We start from the raw sequence: 13,719 nt of genomic DNA, 5'->3' as shown, positions 1-13,719 counted from the left end.
GACAAGCAACAAAGAAAGGCATTTCCACAAAAAAGCAATAACACAACAAAGGCTCCTCTAGAGTCGATGCATGTTGACTTGTGCGGTAAAAGCCTTGGAGGTATCTTTTTATTTTATTTTAATCATCAACGACTACAATAGGAAGATGTGACTATACTTCATGATAAGGCTCAAGCTTTTGGTAAATTTAAAGAATAGCTAAAACTTGTTGAGAATAAAACAAGGCAAAGTGTGAAAAAGTTTAGAATGAATGGTGGTGATGAGTTCAACTCAAAGGAGTTTAAAGACTTTTGCAATAGCAAAAGAATTAAGCATCAATTGATGACGCCTCATACACCTCAATTAAACGCCGAAATTGCACCATTGTGAATATAGCAAGGTGTATACTTAAGAGCAAGGAATTGCCTACTAATGAGTTTTGGGCGGAAGCTGTTAATTCTACAGTCTACATTCTCAATTGGAGTTACACAAAGGCTCTTGAGGGTAAAACTCCTTATAAGGCCTATTCTCGTAAAAAAACCATTTGTCTCACATTTTCAAGCTTTTGGATGTGAATGCTATACACATGTTTCAAGGGATAACCAAAAAGCACGAAATATATCTTCTTGGGTTATAATGATGAGCAAAAGGCCTACAAATTGTATGACCAAGAGAAAGAAAATCATAGCAAGCCATGATATGGTGTTTAAGAAACAACCACATACAGTGGAGAAGAAGAATATAAGTTTTTCCACTTTATCATCTAGCAAAAAAGTAGTCCACTATGAACCTATCCCAAGAGTTGTCCCTACCCTCAAGGAGAAGGAAGGATCGTCTTCGGATGATGAGGAAAAAGTTCACAAACCTTGAATCACGCCATCGGAAAAGCCATTGCCACGATGAGTGAAGCACCTCTATGATCACTGTAATCCTGTGCCTACCACTATTGAGGAAAAGGCAAATGGACCAAGGAGGTCTTAGAGAATAGAGGAGTAAAAAAAGGCTTCTGCTTGCATAGTCAATATGGCCTTAATGACTGAAATTATGAGAGAAGTAAAGGAGTGAATACACTTCAAAGAAGCACTAGCCGATCTAGCATGGAGAGTAGCTATACAAGCTGAGTATAACAACATAATGAAAAATGATACTTCAGAGCTAGTGGATCAACCCGAAAAGAGAAAGATTATTGACCCAAGTGGGTCTGGAAGGTGAAGTACAAGGCTGATGAAAGCTTAGAAAAGTACAAAGCCAAATTAGTTGCACAGAGATTTTCGCAGGTGGAAGGAAAATTTTCAAAAATCATTTGCTTCAACTGTTAGAATGATCACTATTTGCATAGTCCTTGCAGTGGCCAATTTACCAAATGGGTGTAAAATCAATGTTGCTGAATGGTAACCTCGAGGCGAAGGCATACATGGCTCAACCACCGAGGTTTAAGGCCCCCCCATTCTGAAAACAAAGTTTATAAGCTAAAGAAAGCATTGCATAAGCTAAAACAAGCCCCTAGAGCATGGTACTAGCAGATAGATCGATTCTTTTTAGACTTGAATTTCAAAAGATGTGCCTCAAATGCTAACTTATATGTTTACAAGGATGGTAAAAAGTCTATAGTGACTGTCTTATATGTGGACGACCGTCTTATTACACGTGACTATGAAGATATGATCCATCAAACTCAAAAGGCTTTAAGCTTTGAGTTTAAAATGATAGACTTGGAAGTATGCATAGGAGATTTTAAAAGCATTTGGAAATTGGCATGACCGAGTATAAGGAGATAGCTACATCTATGGAGGTCAGTGTAAAGATATCCATTGAGGATACATCAGCAAAAGCAAACATTGGGAGGTATAGGAGGTTCGTCAGCAGACTCATCTGCTTGTGCAACACTAGGCCAAGTATCAGTTTTGCTATTAGTGTTTTGAGCAAGTTTTGAACAAACCACGAGAAAGTCATTGAAAAGCTAGGATACAAGTGCTCAGATACTTGAAGGGAACTCTCGACTTCAATATCACATATACTTCTGGAAATGCTCTTGTGGAGAACTGTCACTCAGATTGGGTAAGTGATAGTGATTCTAGGAAATCAATTTCTAGATATTGTTTCTCTTTGGTTTCAAGAATCTTCTCTTAGATCAGTACAAAGTAACCGACTATGGCAACGTCTTCTACCCAAGCACAGTTACAAGGCAACTTGTTTTGTTGCATATGAAGCAATATGGTTAAAAGGGATCCTATGGCATATATGAGTACAGGATGAAGATCCAACATTGCTAAGAGGTAATAATTAGAGTTGCATCGTCATTGCCAAAAATCCAATTTTTCATGCATGCACCAAACACACCAAGATCTAGTATCACTATGTATGTGACTTGATCGAGAATGGGATAGTACAGCTTACCTACTGTCCAACAGAGGATAATAGAGCAAATATCTTCACCAAAGCTCTTACAAAGGATTTGCTTGGAGTTCATCTTCAGAGACTCAACATTGGGCTGAGAATGTAGTTCACTTGTTAGGGGAGGGGGGGAGTTGTGGTGGTAGATATACTTAATGCCCCACCCTGGTAAGGTGCCACCAATGATTCATGGTGCTTTAAGTTGTAAAACCTCCATTTTGAGGAAAAAACATGTGCGTGCCCGGGACATTGATTGGGCCTGACTTGTATGTCAAATGACGTCTATGTGACCAAACCGTAAAAATGTGACTTTTGTGAATCTAGCCTTTGGATTAGATAGAGTATTATATTGGTAGCAACTTAAGACACAATGCATCGAGTTGTGGGGTGTGAAAGTTATCAAGGACTCTTATTTTGGGATTCGAGAGCCACAAAAGCAACCCCTAGTTAGGGGATCTCAAGGGAACCAGCAATGCCCCCAGCTCGACGATAAAGGAAATATACCTTGGAAAATTCCTTGGCCGACTAGGGAAAATTCATAATATGGTCAAATAGGCCGACTAGACTACCTTCCCAAGCTATAAAAGAAAGACCCCTCCAAAGCCATTGTCAATCTATCTTTCACCTAGTTAGAGTTCTTCCACTAGCCTTAAGCTCTTTACCTATCACCTGTCGATCACTATCTAAGCTTTACAATGGAAGCTCATGGATGGGCATAGCCATCTTTGTATCAATTCATTTGAAATTAAAGCAGTTTCTCTTCTTCTCATATTTGCTATATGTCCTCTACTCATTGCTCTGATTCTCTCTGTTGCACATATAATTTTTACAAAGTTTCAATTGGGAAAGTCCATTCGTTTGGCTTGGTAGTTAGGAGTCGATTGGCCCAAATGCAATAGCATGGAATCTACAAGCATTGCCTAGCAATGCAAGGAAACTCCAAAGCATTGCCATGAAAGGCAGCTTAGTTGGTGTGGAGAGGAGTTTGTTATATTTGTCGTCTTGCGGCGCCTGGCCTAGGGTGCATATCCTAGAGGTTCTATTGGCAAGCAATTAGCCAAGGCCACGACCTACTATACAAGGTTGAGATGCATGACACGATCTTCATCATTGAGACAAGTTCATGGGCTATGGACAGCCTAGATGCATTACCCCATCTGTCAAGTGCTAGATCCCACAATGTCATGCTCGGAGATCTGGGAGATATTGGGAGCTTCACAGGGTGGCACATTTGGAAGGCAGATTGTCAACTGATTTTTGGTGGCAAATGCCTCTCTATATACACAACCTTGGTAGAGCTCTAGACCTCCATCATCAACTCCCTCCACAGCTGATGGGACTAGGTGCAAGGTGATTCCGGGCCTATCAAGAGCTTCGACATTATTTTTTGCGCACCTGGGATGGCCATGACCTGCTTTCCACAATACAGACCAGCAACCCCAAGTAGCAGTTAACTCCTTCGTAGCTTCTTCCCCAAATCTCTCCCCCCCCAAAAAAATCCCCTTGAGAGGCTTGTATATATGATTGTTTTGTGACTTTGTGTCAGCTCCAACTAGACTGTTGAGCACCTGTACTTCGTTGTAAATTTCTTCTAAGTACTATAATTAGCCACATTTTTTGCTGCCAAAAAGAAAGGCAGCACATATAACTTCTTTGAAAAAAGTTTGCATACTGCTTGCTTAAAACATAAGAGCTTTGAGCTTTAACACATTAAAGAGTTGGGTATGAGCCAAAGACAAATTGTGAGCTCCGAAAAGAGTATAAAGGGTGAGTAAATCCACGGACCCATAAACCTTATCACACCGTCTGAACTGTGCTGAATCTTGTGAGAACCAGTCACAGTGATCTCAATGTGGATGATGTAGAGCTGAATGTCAATCCCTAGGATATGAGTTGTAGCTGAGGGAAACATATCAATTCAATAAGAGCTCAAATATGCCGATACTGATAATTGTCAACAAACTATCAGTTCAAAGATTGCTGCTGCAGTAAAACCTGCCTCGCTAACTGCCTGTTCAAACAGTAGAGCATGCTGTGCTATGCTTTCCCCTACTTTGATGAGTGTTTGCACTGTGCTCAAGGGTAAAGATTTCCTAAATCTATTAGACATGGTACAATCATCATTGCATGAAAAGGATGTGAAAGGAGAAAAGAAAACAAAAGAAAATCATGAAAGAAATATTGTGCTAGTCAGGCTGTCAGTATTACATGTTACAATTATACTAAATTAAAACCAAGTGCAGGATTACAGATTGTCTCCACTGTGAAAGTGTATTTTTGGAATTTATAGGATTACTAGATTGAAACTTTTTAAGGTATAGCAGTCTAGCTCTCTGCCAAATGGCAGGGATTCTAGCTATTACACATGTGCATGCAAACTTTGGAGTCACAAAGTCTGCTGAGAGCCTCCAGCAGAGGATGGCCCTCGTAAAATCATGAAGCTTAGCAGAAACCAGAAAATTCAGATGAACCTAGCGTAATCCATTAACTCCTGCTGCAAATATCTACAACAGGTATACTGCAGTAATCTCTATACTTGTGTGACAGACCACACATGCCACAAAGGGGGGGCTTACACATTTCCCCAGCTCTGAAATCCTTAAAATAAAACAAGATAACATCATCCTGCTCCCACTACGATTGGAAGTCCTGAATGTAGGCCAAATAGTGGATAGAGAATGAAAGGCAACAGAACATTCAGGATCTTGAAAATTTCCCATTGCTAAATGACAAACTTATTAAGTAACACAATGTTTTCTCACCTTAGTGCATCTGGTTAAACCTTTAATACAATTGGCTTTTTATCATATGACCTACCTGTGAAAGAGTCACCAACAACAGCTGTTTGGATATTCAAGGCTGTTTGGGTATTGTAGCAACGACTTATATGAAAAATCTGATATAAATGACACTTTAATTCTTCAAGGTACATGGATATCCAAATCAACTAGCAGTAATCAGGCTCCTACAACTTGCACAATCCACAATCAATAGATACAAAATGCTTGCGAGCACTTTGAAAGACCCAAATTGATGTGTTTCTTCCATCAGTATTTGTTAAACTTACCCAATGAAGAAGATGCTCCGCTGCAACAATCGCTAAAAGATAGCCGGTAATTGATCTATTTATAGTAGATATGACAACTGCTCCATCTCTTTTTGTTAAGGTAGAAAGTGACTGTGTAAGAGTCTTTGGATCTTTCACATGCTCAATAAGCTGTGCAATACACAAAACAAACAAGCACGCTAAATATTTAGAGCTTATATTGAAACTGACAAAACAAATTGGCATAAATTCCACAATGCTCCATATAAACCTTGTTTCGGCCTCCATACTCAACAATCATGGATTAACCAATCCTTAAGCTCAACATATACTAATGAATTTACCAATCCTTAAGCAGTATCACCCTCAGCAACAAGTTATTGTGTGGACTCAAGGGCCAGCCATGCATATTTTTGTCTAGGTAACTCCCACAAGCTGTGTATGAATGATGCTGATCTAGTGAGAGCCTCGACCACAATTGGGCTAGCCCTTCGCTCAGCTCTAACAATCTCATGTGGGACCAAACTCTTGCATCTAATGATACCAGCCTTCCTTTTCAAAAAGGTGATGGAACCTTCAATTACTATGATTACAGCAAGCGATTAAGACATAAGATAAATGATAATTTGAAATTTCAGTACTTTACCATTTCGGGCTAGATTCCCCTCCAAAAATTGAGATAACCCCACACCGATTGGCCCCTAAAACATTGCACCCTTGGCAATATTTACTTTCGTACTATGTTACAAAAATTGAAGACAATTGGGATTGGTCAAAACTCCAAGAGATTCGAGGCCCACACTATTAACTCAAGGAATATGTCCGAGTTCATGTTAGTGTCATGGTAATCTCCCGGTTGTGAGCCCTACAGTAAGTCAGTGAGGGGCATTGGCAGCTCTATCCGGGTCCACTCATCTTGGTCAGTTTTGGTCATATTGTCCTTTGTCCCTATTTTTGGGCCCCATCCATCTTTTTGGCCTGCAGCACCAACCCAGAGCATTTCTAGGTTTTGTTTAGGGTTATGACACCCAATAGTATTTTAAGGGTTCCGTTAGGATCTCTTGGCTATTTATAGGCACATCTGTCAATTGGTTGCTCGAGTGTTCCTCTTCCACTGCCATCTCTCCAGCTGTTTGCTCATCTTTTCTACATCTTCGCCCTGCTGTTTTCACCCTGCTTTTACCTTTTCTCAGCATCAAACATCTTCCCTAACCCTTCATCCTGCAGCCCTCTCTGTTGGTGACTGCTGCCTGCACAGTTCACACTATTCAAGTTTCTGCCTTGCCCAGGTCTCAACAGACCTGCTTTTTGCTGCTCAATGACTTGCTGATCAACTGATGAAGGCTGGAAGTGCTGCATTTTGATACTGGACTGCATGGTAGACCTCTGACAAAGGCTGGAAGTCTGTGTTTTCCTATTGAAGCAGCTGCTAGGTGCCGTGTTTCTACTATGAGAGGTCTGAGGACTTCTGGTTGCTGTCCAGGTTGGCATAACACCACAGCAATAGCAATTACAGAGGTGTTGATATTAAGGGCCTCAAATGATGAACGGGTTGCCTCTTACCCATCCAACCTCCAATCCTCACTAAGAGAACTAAAGAGGGGCACCACCTAGCCAAAGGGAGGATGGGCTAGGACATCCCTTTTCTCAAAGAGACTCAAAAGAACCAAGACACAAATTTACAAGAGAGAATATATGCACTAGACACTCTATTAGAATATGAGAGAGAGAGATGAGAGGGGAGGGAGACAAGAGGAGAAGAGGTAAAGGGAGCTTTCCATTATGTCCGCCACAAACCCCCTCATGGCAGCTCTTAATCACATCCATAATCTCCTTTGTTGTTGGCACCCTTCTAAGCACTGCATCCTTTCCTTTGCAATATAACACATCATTTATCAAGCGGTATTTAGTGGCCTTAGTAGCTAGCCACCTTTTCTCACTCTTACTCATATGTGTAGACGCCTCACCATGCTCAAGAAAATAAATCACATCTTGTAGTTGAAACTTACCCTGAAACAAGGGAAGCTTTACTGTAATGATGCCCACCATTACCTCTTTCAATTTTTCAGTTGCTAGAGCATCCGCGTCGCCATTTGTGCGTCTTGGCACAAAATAGATTTGGGCTTTCTGTAGCTTTCTCATGAGAGTTTTAGCTTCTCTCATTTTCACTGCTAAGTTATCATTTTTACAAGCCCGGATTCCTTTCATTTGCTTAACAATTAGCATAGAATCCCCAAAAACATTAAGTCGAGTGACACCGTGTGAGAGACACCACCTCAAACCTAAAAGCAAGGCTTGATATTCTGCCTCATTGTTAGAATGGACATCCTCCAAGCTGATACCTTCTCCATAAAGTTTGTCACCTTCGGGACTGAACACCACTATTCCTGCTGCCGCTCTGTCTTTACCCCATCAAAGTAGAGGGCATGGGCATTCTCCACCCGTAGCGGTTTCTTAAGAGGAGGTGTCTCCTCTTTTACCTTTCCCTTCTCCTTTTCCTTCTTTTGATGACATCTATGGGTCAACAAATCAGCTAGGCAAGCTCGAGTAGAATCCTCCACCTTGAAGGTGTAGTCAAACTCTTGAAGTTGCATCACCCACTTAGCGTTTCTGGCTGAAACATCCATGTGCTGTAAGGCATAGGGCAAATGCTCTTCTGTCGTGATCACTGTGAATGGCCTAGGGAGAAGATAAGGACGAAACTTTCTTATAGCAAAAATTAGAGACAAAACCATCACCTCGACCATCTTGTACCCTCGTTCTGATGCTGTCATTACTCTACTAGAAAAGTAAACCGGTCTCATTAGGCCAATTTTAGCATCCTTTTGTATTAGTGCTACCCCTAGAGCATCTTCCCCAAAACTCAGATTGACAAAAAACTCCTGATCCCAACAAGGCTGTAAAATTATAGGAAGGGTGCTAAGAGCCTTCTTCACCTCGTGAAAGCACCTTTCGCTTTCGTCACTCCACAGGAGCTCCTCAGAGTGGGTTAACTGTTGCAGTGGAAATATTAATTGGGAGAGAAGATGAATGAACCGCCCCATATATCGCACCTTCTGAATGAAAGAGGTTAGTTGCTTCACAAAAGATGGTGATGGCACCGCCAATAGGGCCTTAACTTTGTTTGGATCTGCTTCAATGTCCCTCTCACTTACGACATGCCCTAACAAAGTTACACTGCTTTCACCAATGCGACACTTCTCATGGTTTAACTGCCCCCCCCATTTGTGCGAGTCAGTTGAAAGCTTCATCCACCTTCCCTAGACGTAGAGCCTTAGAACTATAAATACAAAAATCATCAATAAAGACCCTGATGGATTTCCCAAAATATGGCTAGAAGACATAATTCATGAATCGTTGGAAGGTAGCTGGGACATTTGTTAATCCAAATGGCATTACTTTGTAAGCAAAACAACCCCAAGGTGTAATGAAGGTGGTCTTCTGTTGATCCTCCTCAGCTATTCGGATCTGAAAATAACCTGAATACCCATCACAAACAGTGTATCTCTCATGCCCGGTCACCTCGTTGAGTATTTCATCCTGAAAGGGGAGAGGAAAGTGATCTCTCTTAGTTGCAGCATTTAGCGGCTTGTAATCCACACAAATCCTTGATTTTCCATTCTTCTTGGGTATCACCACCACAGGTGAAACCCACTTTGAGTCCCCTATTGGATAGATGAAGTCTGCCTTCAAAAGTCGTTGCACCTCCGTGAGTAGAGCATTTTGTTGAACTACTCCCAATCGTCGTAGTCGCTGCACCACTGGCCGTGCTCCCTCTTTTAGATTAATGTGATGTTGTACTGCTGTCACACTTGTGATGTGTTCATAATCAGAAATAAAAAGTGCAGAGTGTTTTATCACTACTTCCATGTAGGTTGCCTTCTCCTTATCTAATAGATCCTTAGCCAACATTTTTTCTAACCCCTCCTTCTCGACCTTTGGAAGCTGCTGCGGAATTTCACTCCTTCTCGACCTTTTAATGTAATCCCAATCACTTCTAGAGAGCTTTCTTCCTCCTCATTAGAAGACTCTCCCTCTATCATAGATGACCAACCCTCGCTAGAACTCCATTCATCAGCGGTGGTCTCTAACACGAGATCCTCCTGTCGGCCTCCTTCATATTGTAGATAGTGCTCTTCCATTTTTTATGCATCTCCTTTTGTGGCCTTAGCTCTAAAGCCCCTGTCTCCCAATCTTGTCTGGCTTTCATTCCCATTAGCCATGGTCGCCCAAGAATGAGCGGATAGCCGTCTCGCTTCACTGGCATCACATACATGTCAAGCTCCAATTGCACTCCACACACCTTTACCTTGACTTTCTTTATAACTCCCAAACAATTTACTACTACATTATTAGTCATTTTGGCCCCAAATTTAGTAGTTTCATTTACCTCTAATCCCAAACGATGCATCAACTTTTCCGTCATAACACAAATCTCTGCACCTCCATCCACATATGTCTTTGACACTCTCTGCCCATTGATTTTGGCTTCCACTAGAGGCACAATATCTTTCATCTTTCTAGCTTGGATTGCATTCACATGTCTATTCTTCATGGGTCTAATGCTTACCATCTTTGACCATTGTCGCCGCACTGTTGGAGATAGATGTAATAATTATGGCCATGAAATTTTTGGCCCTTGATTCCTCACATCAGCAAGCAAATCATAAGCTCTAGTACCTTTACCCAGGGAAAAATCATCTGGCTCAATGTGTCAGCGTGAGCGAGCCCTCCTCTTTTTATTGTTGCGTGTCTTTGCAGCCATTGATGACTCTGCCTTCTCTTCCATATTTTCAACCTCCTTTGGTGGTGTAGGCTCCATTCTCTCAATTCTCCGGGCTTTCTTCACCGGCATTGCTTCAACCGCTACTACTTTGGCCTTCCCTTTGACATCACTCTCATCTAAACTAATTATCCTAACATCATGATTCTCTAGCAGTTGGACAGGCAAGGGCGGCACCTCTGCAAGTGGTCGAGGATGCTGGAGAACTTGAACCGGTGGTGGAGGCCCTGGATTCGGTGGAACAAACCTTTCCCTAGGTGGTGTCACTTGTTGTCCCCTCCTTTTTGGTTGGAACCCATTTCCTAGAAAACGCCTAAGATGAGGGCAAAAGTACATACCATGGCCAGTCTCCCCACAATTTTAGCAAACATACTCTCTTTCTTGCCTCCTTGGACCTCGATTGCCTTCATTTATGAGGGAAGGGGGCCGCACTCCTTACATCAAATTTAATGAAAGGCTTTCAAGTTGATTAGTAATGCGTTGTAGGAGCTCTTGCTGTGGTATCTCCGGTTCAGGTGGGACCTCTACTATTTCTCTAGGCCTTGGCATGGTTGGTAAAACCTGTATGGGCTCAACTCCCCCCTTCAACTGGGCTTGATACTTCAATTTTCTATCTTTCTCCCTCGCATAAGTGACTGATTCTTCATAGAATGTGGGAAACTTTCCTTTGACCTTATCCCTTAGTAGAGGATGGAGTCCGACTAGAAAACAATCTTTCTTAAGGCAATCAGATACTCTTTCTCCCTCGGCTAAAGAGGCTGTCCATTTATCCCACAATTTTATAAACATGCCTTCATATGCTTGGTACTCCCTTGGTAAGGTTTGGCGAAGATCTAAGAGTTATCTCCAAATATCTTCAAATGGCTCTGTATCCTGATACTTGTACATGAATGCGGTCTTGAGATCCTCCCGACTACCCCTTGTAGCCTCTGAGAAAGCTTGATACCACACTCGAGCATCACTTTTTAGAACTAAAGGGAAGGCCCGTACTTTGATTGCTTCATCATCCCGGCCTGTGACTAGGAAAGCCATTTCTAAGTCATCCAAAAAGTCCAGAGATTTCTCTCCTTTGTGCCCAAAAAAACTTGGAAAAGCCATGATAGGAAGATGTTGATCTAGCTCAATACAAAATAAAGATGAACACGTCTAGGCCCAAGTCATATCTTATTAAGGGTAGAATAAATGGATTTACTGATGCATTAATCTCAGCAAGATGACGAGGGCCCAATAAGACCCTTATAATATTTTGAAACCTAAGCTTTGTGCTAACGATTATATGCACGGTTTGTCTAGCAAGTGGACGGATAGCTTCATACAAATCCCTATGGTTCATGGGATACACTTAGAGTAGAATGAATATGTGCACATTAAAGGAGATGTTATAATCCAAAATAGGGAGTATTATAGAATCAGGGGACAACAAAATCTCTCTCAACCTCTCAGCTCCAAAATAGAAGACCAACCTTTGCTGAAAATGTATCTTTCTACTAATGCACACATCCACCCGAATGTTTTGAACCGATTGCAAGTTGTAAAAAGTAGGAGTAGTCATTTATGCATTAACTACAAATTTTCACTACAAACTTTCATTAAGCGTATTGTTGAAGCTATGGTCTCTTAGATCCCACCATTCGAGAGATGCGAAGGATTTGCTCACTACTGATTAGTGTAGCTTTTGTGTGACCATCATCAGCCTTGTAAAGTTCATAGGCTTCGATAGCTATCTTCTCAATTACTTTGAGTCTTCTTGCTAGTAGTAGTTGAAGCGCATCACCATATGTAGCCTCTCGCCAATACCGCACACCATTGATATGTAACTCACTCTCCAAAAACTTGTTAATCCCTGAATTTGAAAGCGCCTTCACCACTTGAAGACGAAGCTCCTTAGGGAGTGTCTTTACACTAGACACCAAGCACTCAATACAATGCCTTGACCTAGAGACTTGATGAGAGCAAGATTTCTCATGAAGCAAAGAAGAGTGTGTGTAATTAACTTGCTTTACCCGCATACGTGTTGTTTGTCGATAAAGATCCTTCTTCTCTTGAGCTTCTTTTGGAGACCATAGCGGTACTCTTGAGCGGTGAATCCCTTGAATAGGGTTTGATAAAGATTCCTCCTTAGTGATTTCTTGACAAACACTCGTTGAAGAAGATGACACCTCCTTAGATGTTTCTTTCTTCATAAAAGTTGTAGAGCGTAGCTTGAGAACTCCTCAATGCGGGCACCAAAAATGAGGGCTGAAATGATGAACGGGTTGTCTCTTACCCATCCAACCTCCAATCCTCACTAAGAGAACTAAAGAGGGGCACCACCTAGCCAAAGGGAGGATGGGCTAGGACATCCCTTTTCTCAAAGAGACTCAAAAGAACCAAGACACAAATTTACAAGAGAGAATATATGCACTAGACACTCTATTAGAATATGAGAGAGAGAGATGAGAGGGGAGGGAGACAAGAGGAGAAGAGGTAAAGGGAGCTTTCCATTATGTATTCATGGAATGGGAAGATGAGAAGAGAGGGAGACAAGAGAAGAAGAGGTAGAGGAAGCTTACCATTATACTACATAATAAAATAACTTACTCATAGCTTACCTCAAAGAGATGAGGGTATTCTAGAGTGCTCTCATGTGCTTGTCATTGTCTTCCTCTCCTCTCTTCATTCTCCATGGGCTCTTTATATAACCTCCATGAGGGATCAGATTAAGCTAATCTTCTTGATTAATATAATCATCTTTGAAAATATGGAGAGTAGTGGATGGGACAAGTCCCCACCTTGGTCATCATGCAAGAAGCAAAGTGTGGTGGCAGACAAAATAGAGAAATGGAGTTACATTACAAGAGGTGGGTGTCCAAAGCACATTATTATAATATATTTACATTAAGGATAGAGTGGAAAGTTGGTGTGGTGAAAGAGAAAAGAAAATTGCATGTAGCAAGCAGTCTGCGCCTTCGTAACTTCAAATCCGTGAGGAATTTGAAAAAAGTTTCTTCTGCAACTTTGTAGACCAGGTCGAAACCGATCGGACATTGCAAGAATTTTCTTGAAATTCGCTTTTTCTTGGGAGTTATTGAGATTATAAAAAACGGCTTCCAAAAGCTGCTTTGACTTTAGTCTCCCATATATATATAAATACATATAAGCATGTGACAAAAGAAATCCATACTTGTAAGCTTTTGTGCAAGATCCAAGTGACACCATGATGTGGATATTGACTTGTGTGCTAGGGTGAGATGTCCTCTAATGATGGTGATAGATTCCAAATCTTAGTGATGCAGACGAAGCCCATGTGTAGTTGGAGGCTAGTCCTTGAAAAATCTATGCATTCACTCAACTCCTAGGTGTAATCCATTTTCATCTTCACTAAGATAACCATCCCTTTTACCCTTTACATTGACATGCCTCCTAAGAACTTGTTCCCCCCATTTGCTAGAGTTATCATAATTGAGAAGCAATGTAGCATACCTAGTGCCTGAAAAGTAAACCCAAAGTGATATGGTAAGCTCTTGATAGGGGCTTT

General features: G+C 41.4%; 1 protein-coding gene across 1 annotated transcript in view; it reads right to left on the bottom strand.

The window, feature by feature from the left end:
- COQ3 (coenzyme Q 3) overlaps positions 1–13,719 on the bottom strand; it is a 166,977-nt gene that overhangs the window by 38,758 nt on the left and 114,500 nt on the right. Inside the window, exon 7 of the mRNA XM_087666449.1 lies at positions 5,441–5,590. Coding sequence (XP_087522575.1) covers positions 5,441–5,590 — 150 coding nt within the window. The remainder of the gene's footprint in view (positions 1–5,440; positions 5,591–13,719) is intronic.

This window comes from Lygodium microphyllum, chromosome 25 (genome assembly GCF_053477565.2).
Source record: "Lygodium microphyllum isolate KBCC chromosome 25, Lygodium_microphyllum_v1.1.10, whole genome shotgun sequence".
NCBI classification, from domain to species: domain Eukaryota; kingdom Viridiplantae; phylum Streptophyta; class Polypodiopsida; order Schizaeales; family Lygodiaceae; genus Lygodium; species Lygodium microphyllum.
Note: the sequence above shows the minus strand (reverse complement) of the source record. Positions and strands in the feature narration are given on the sequence as shown.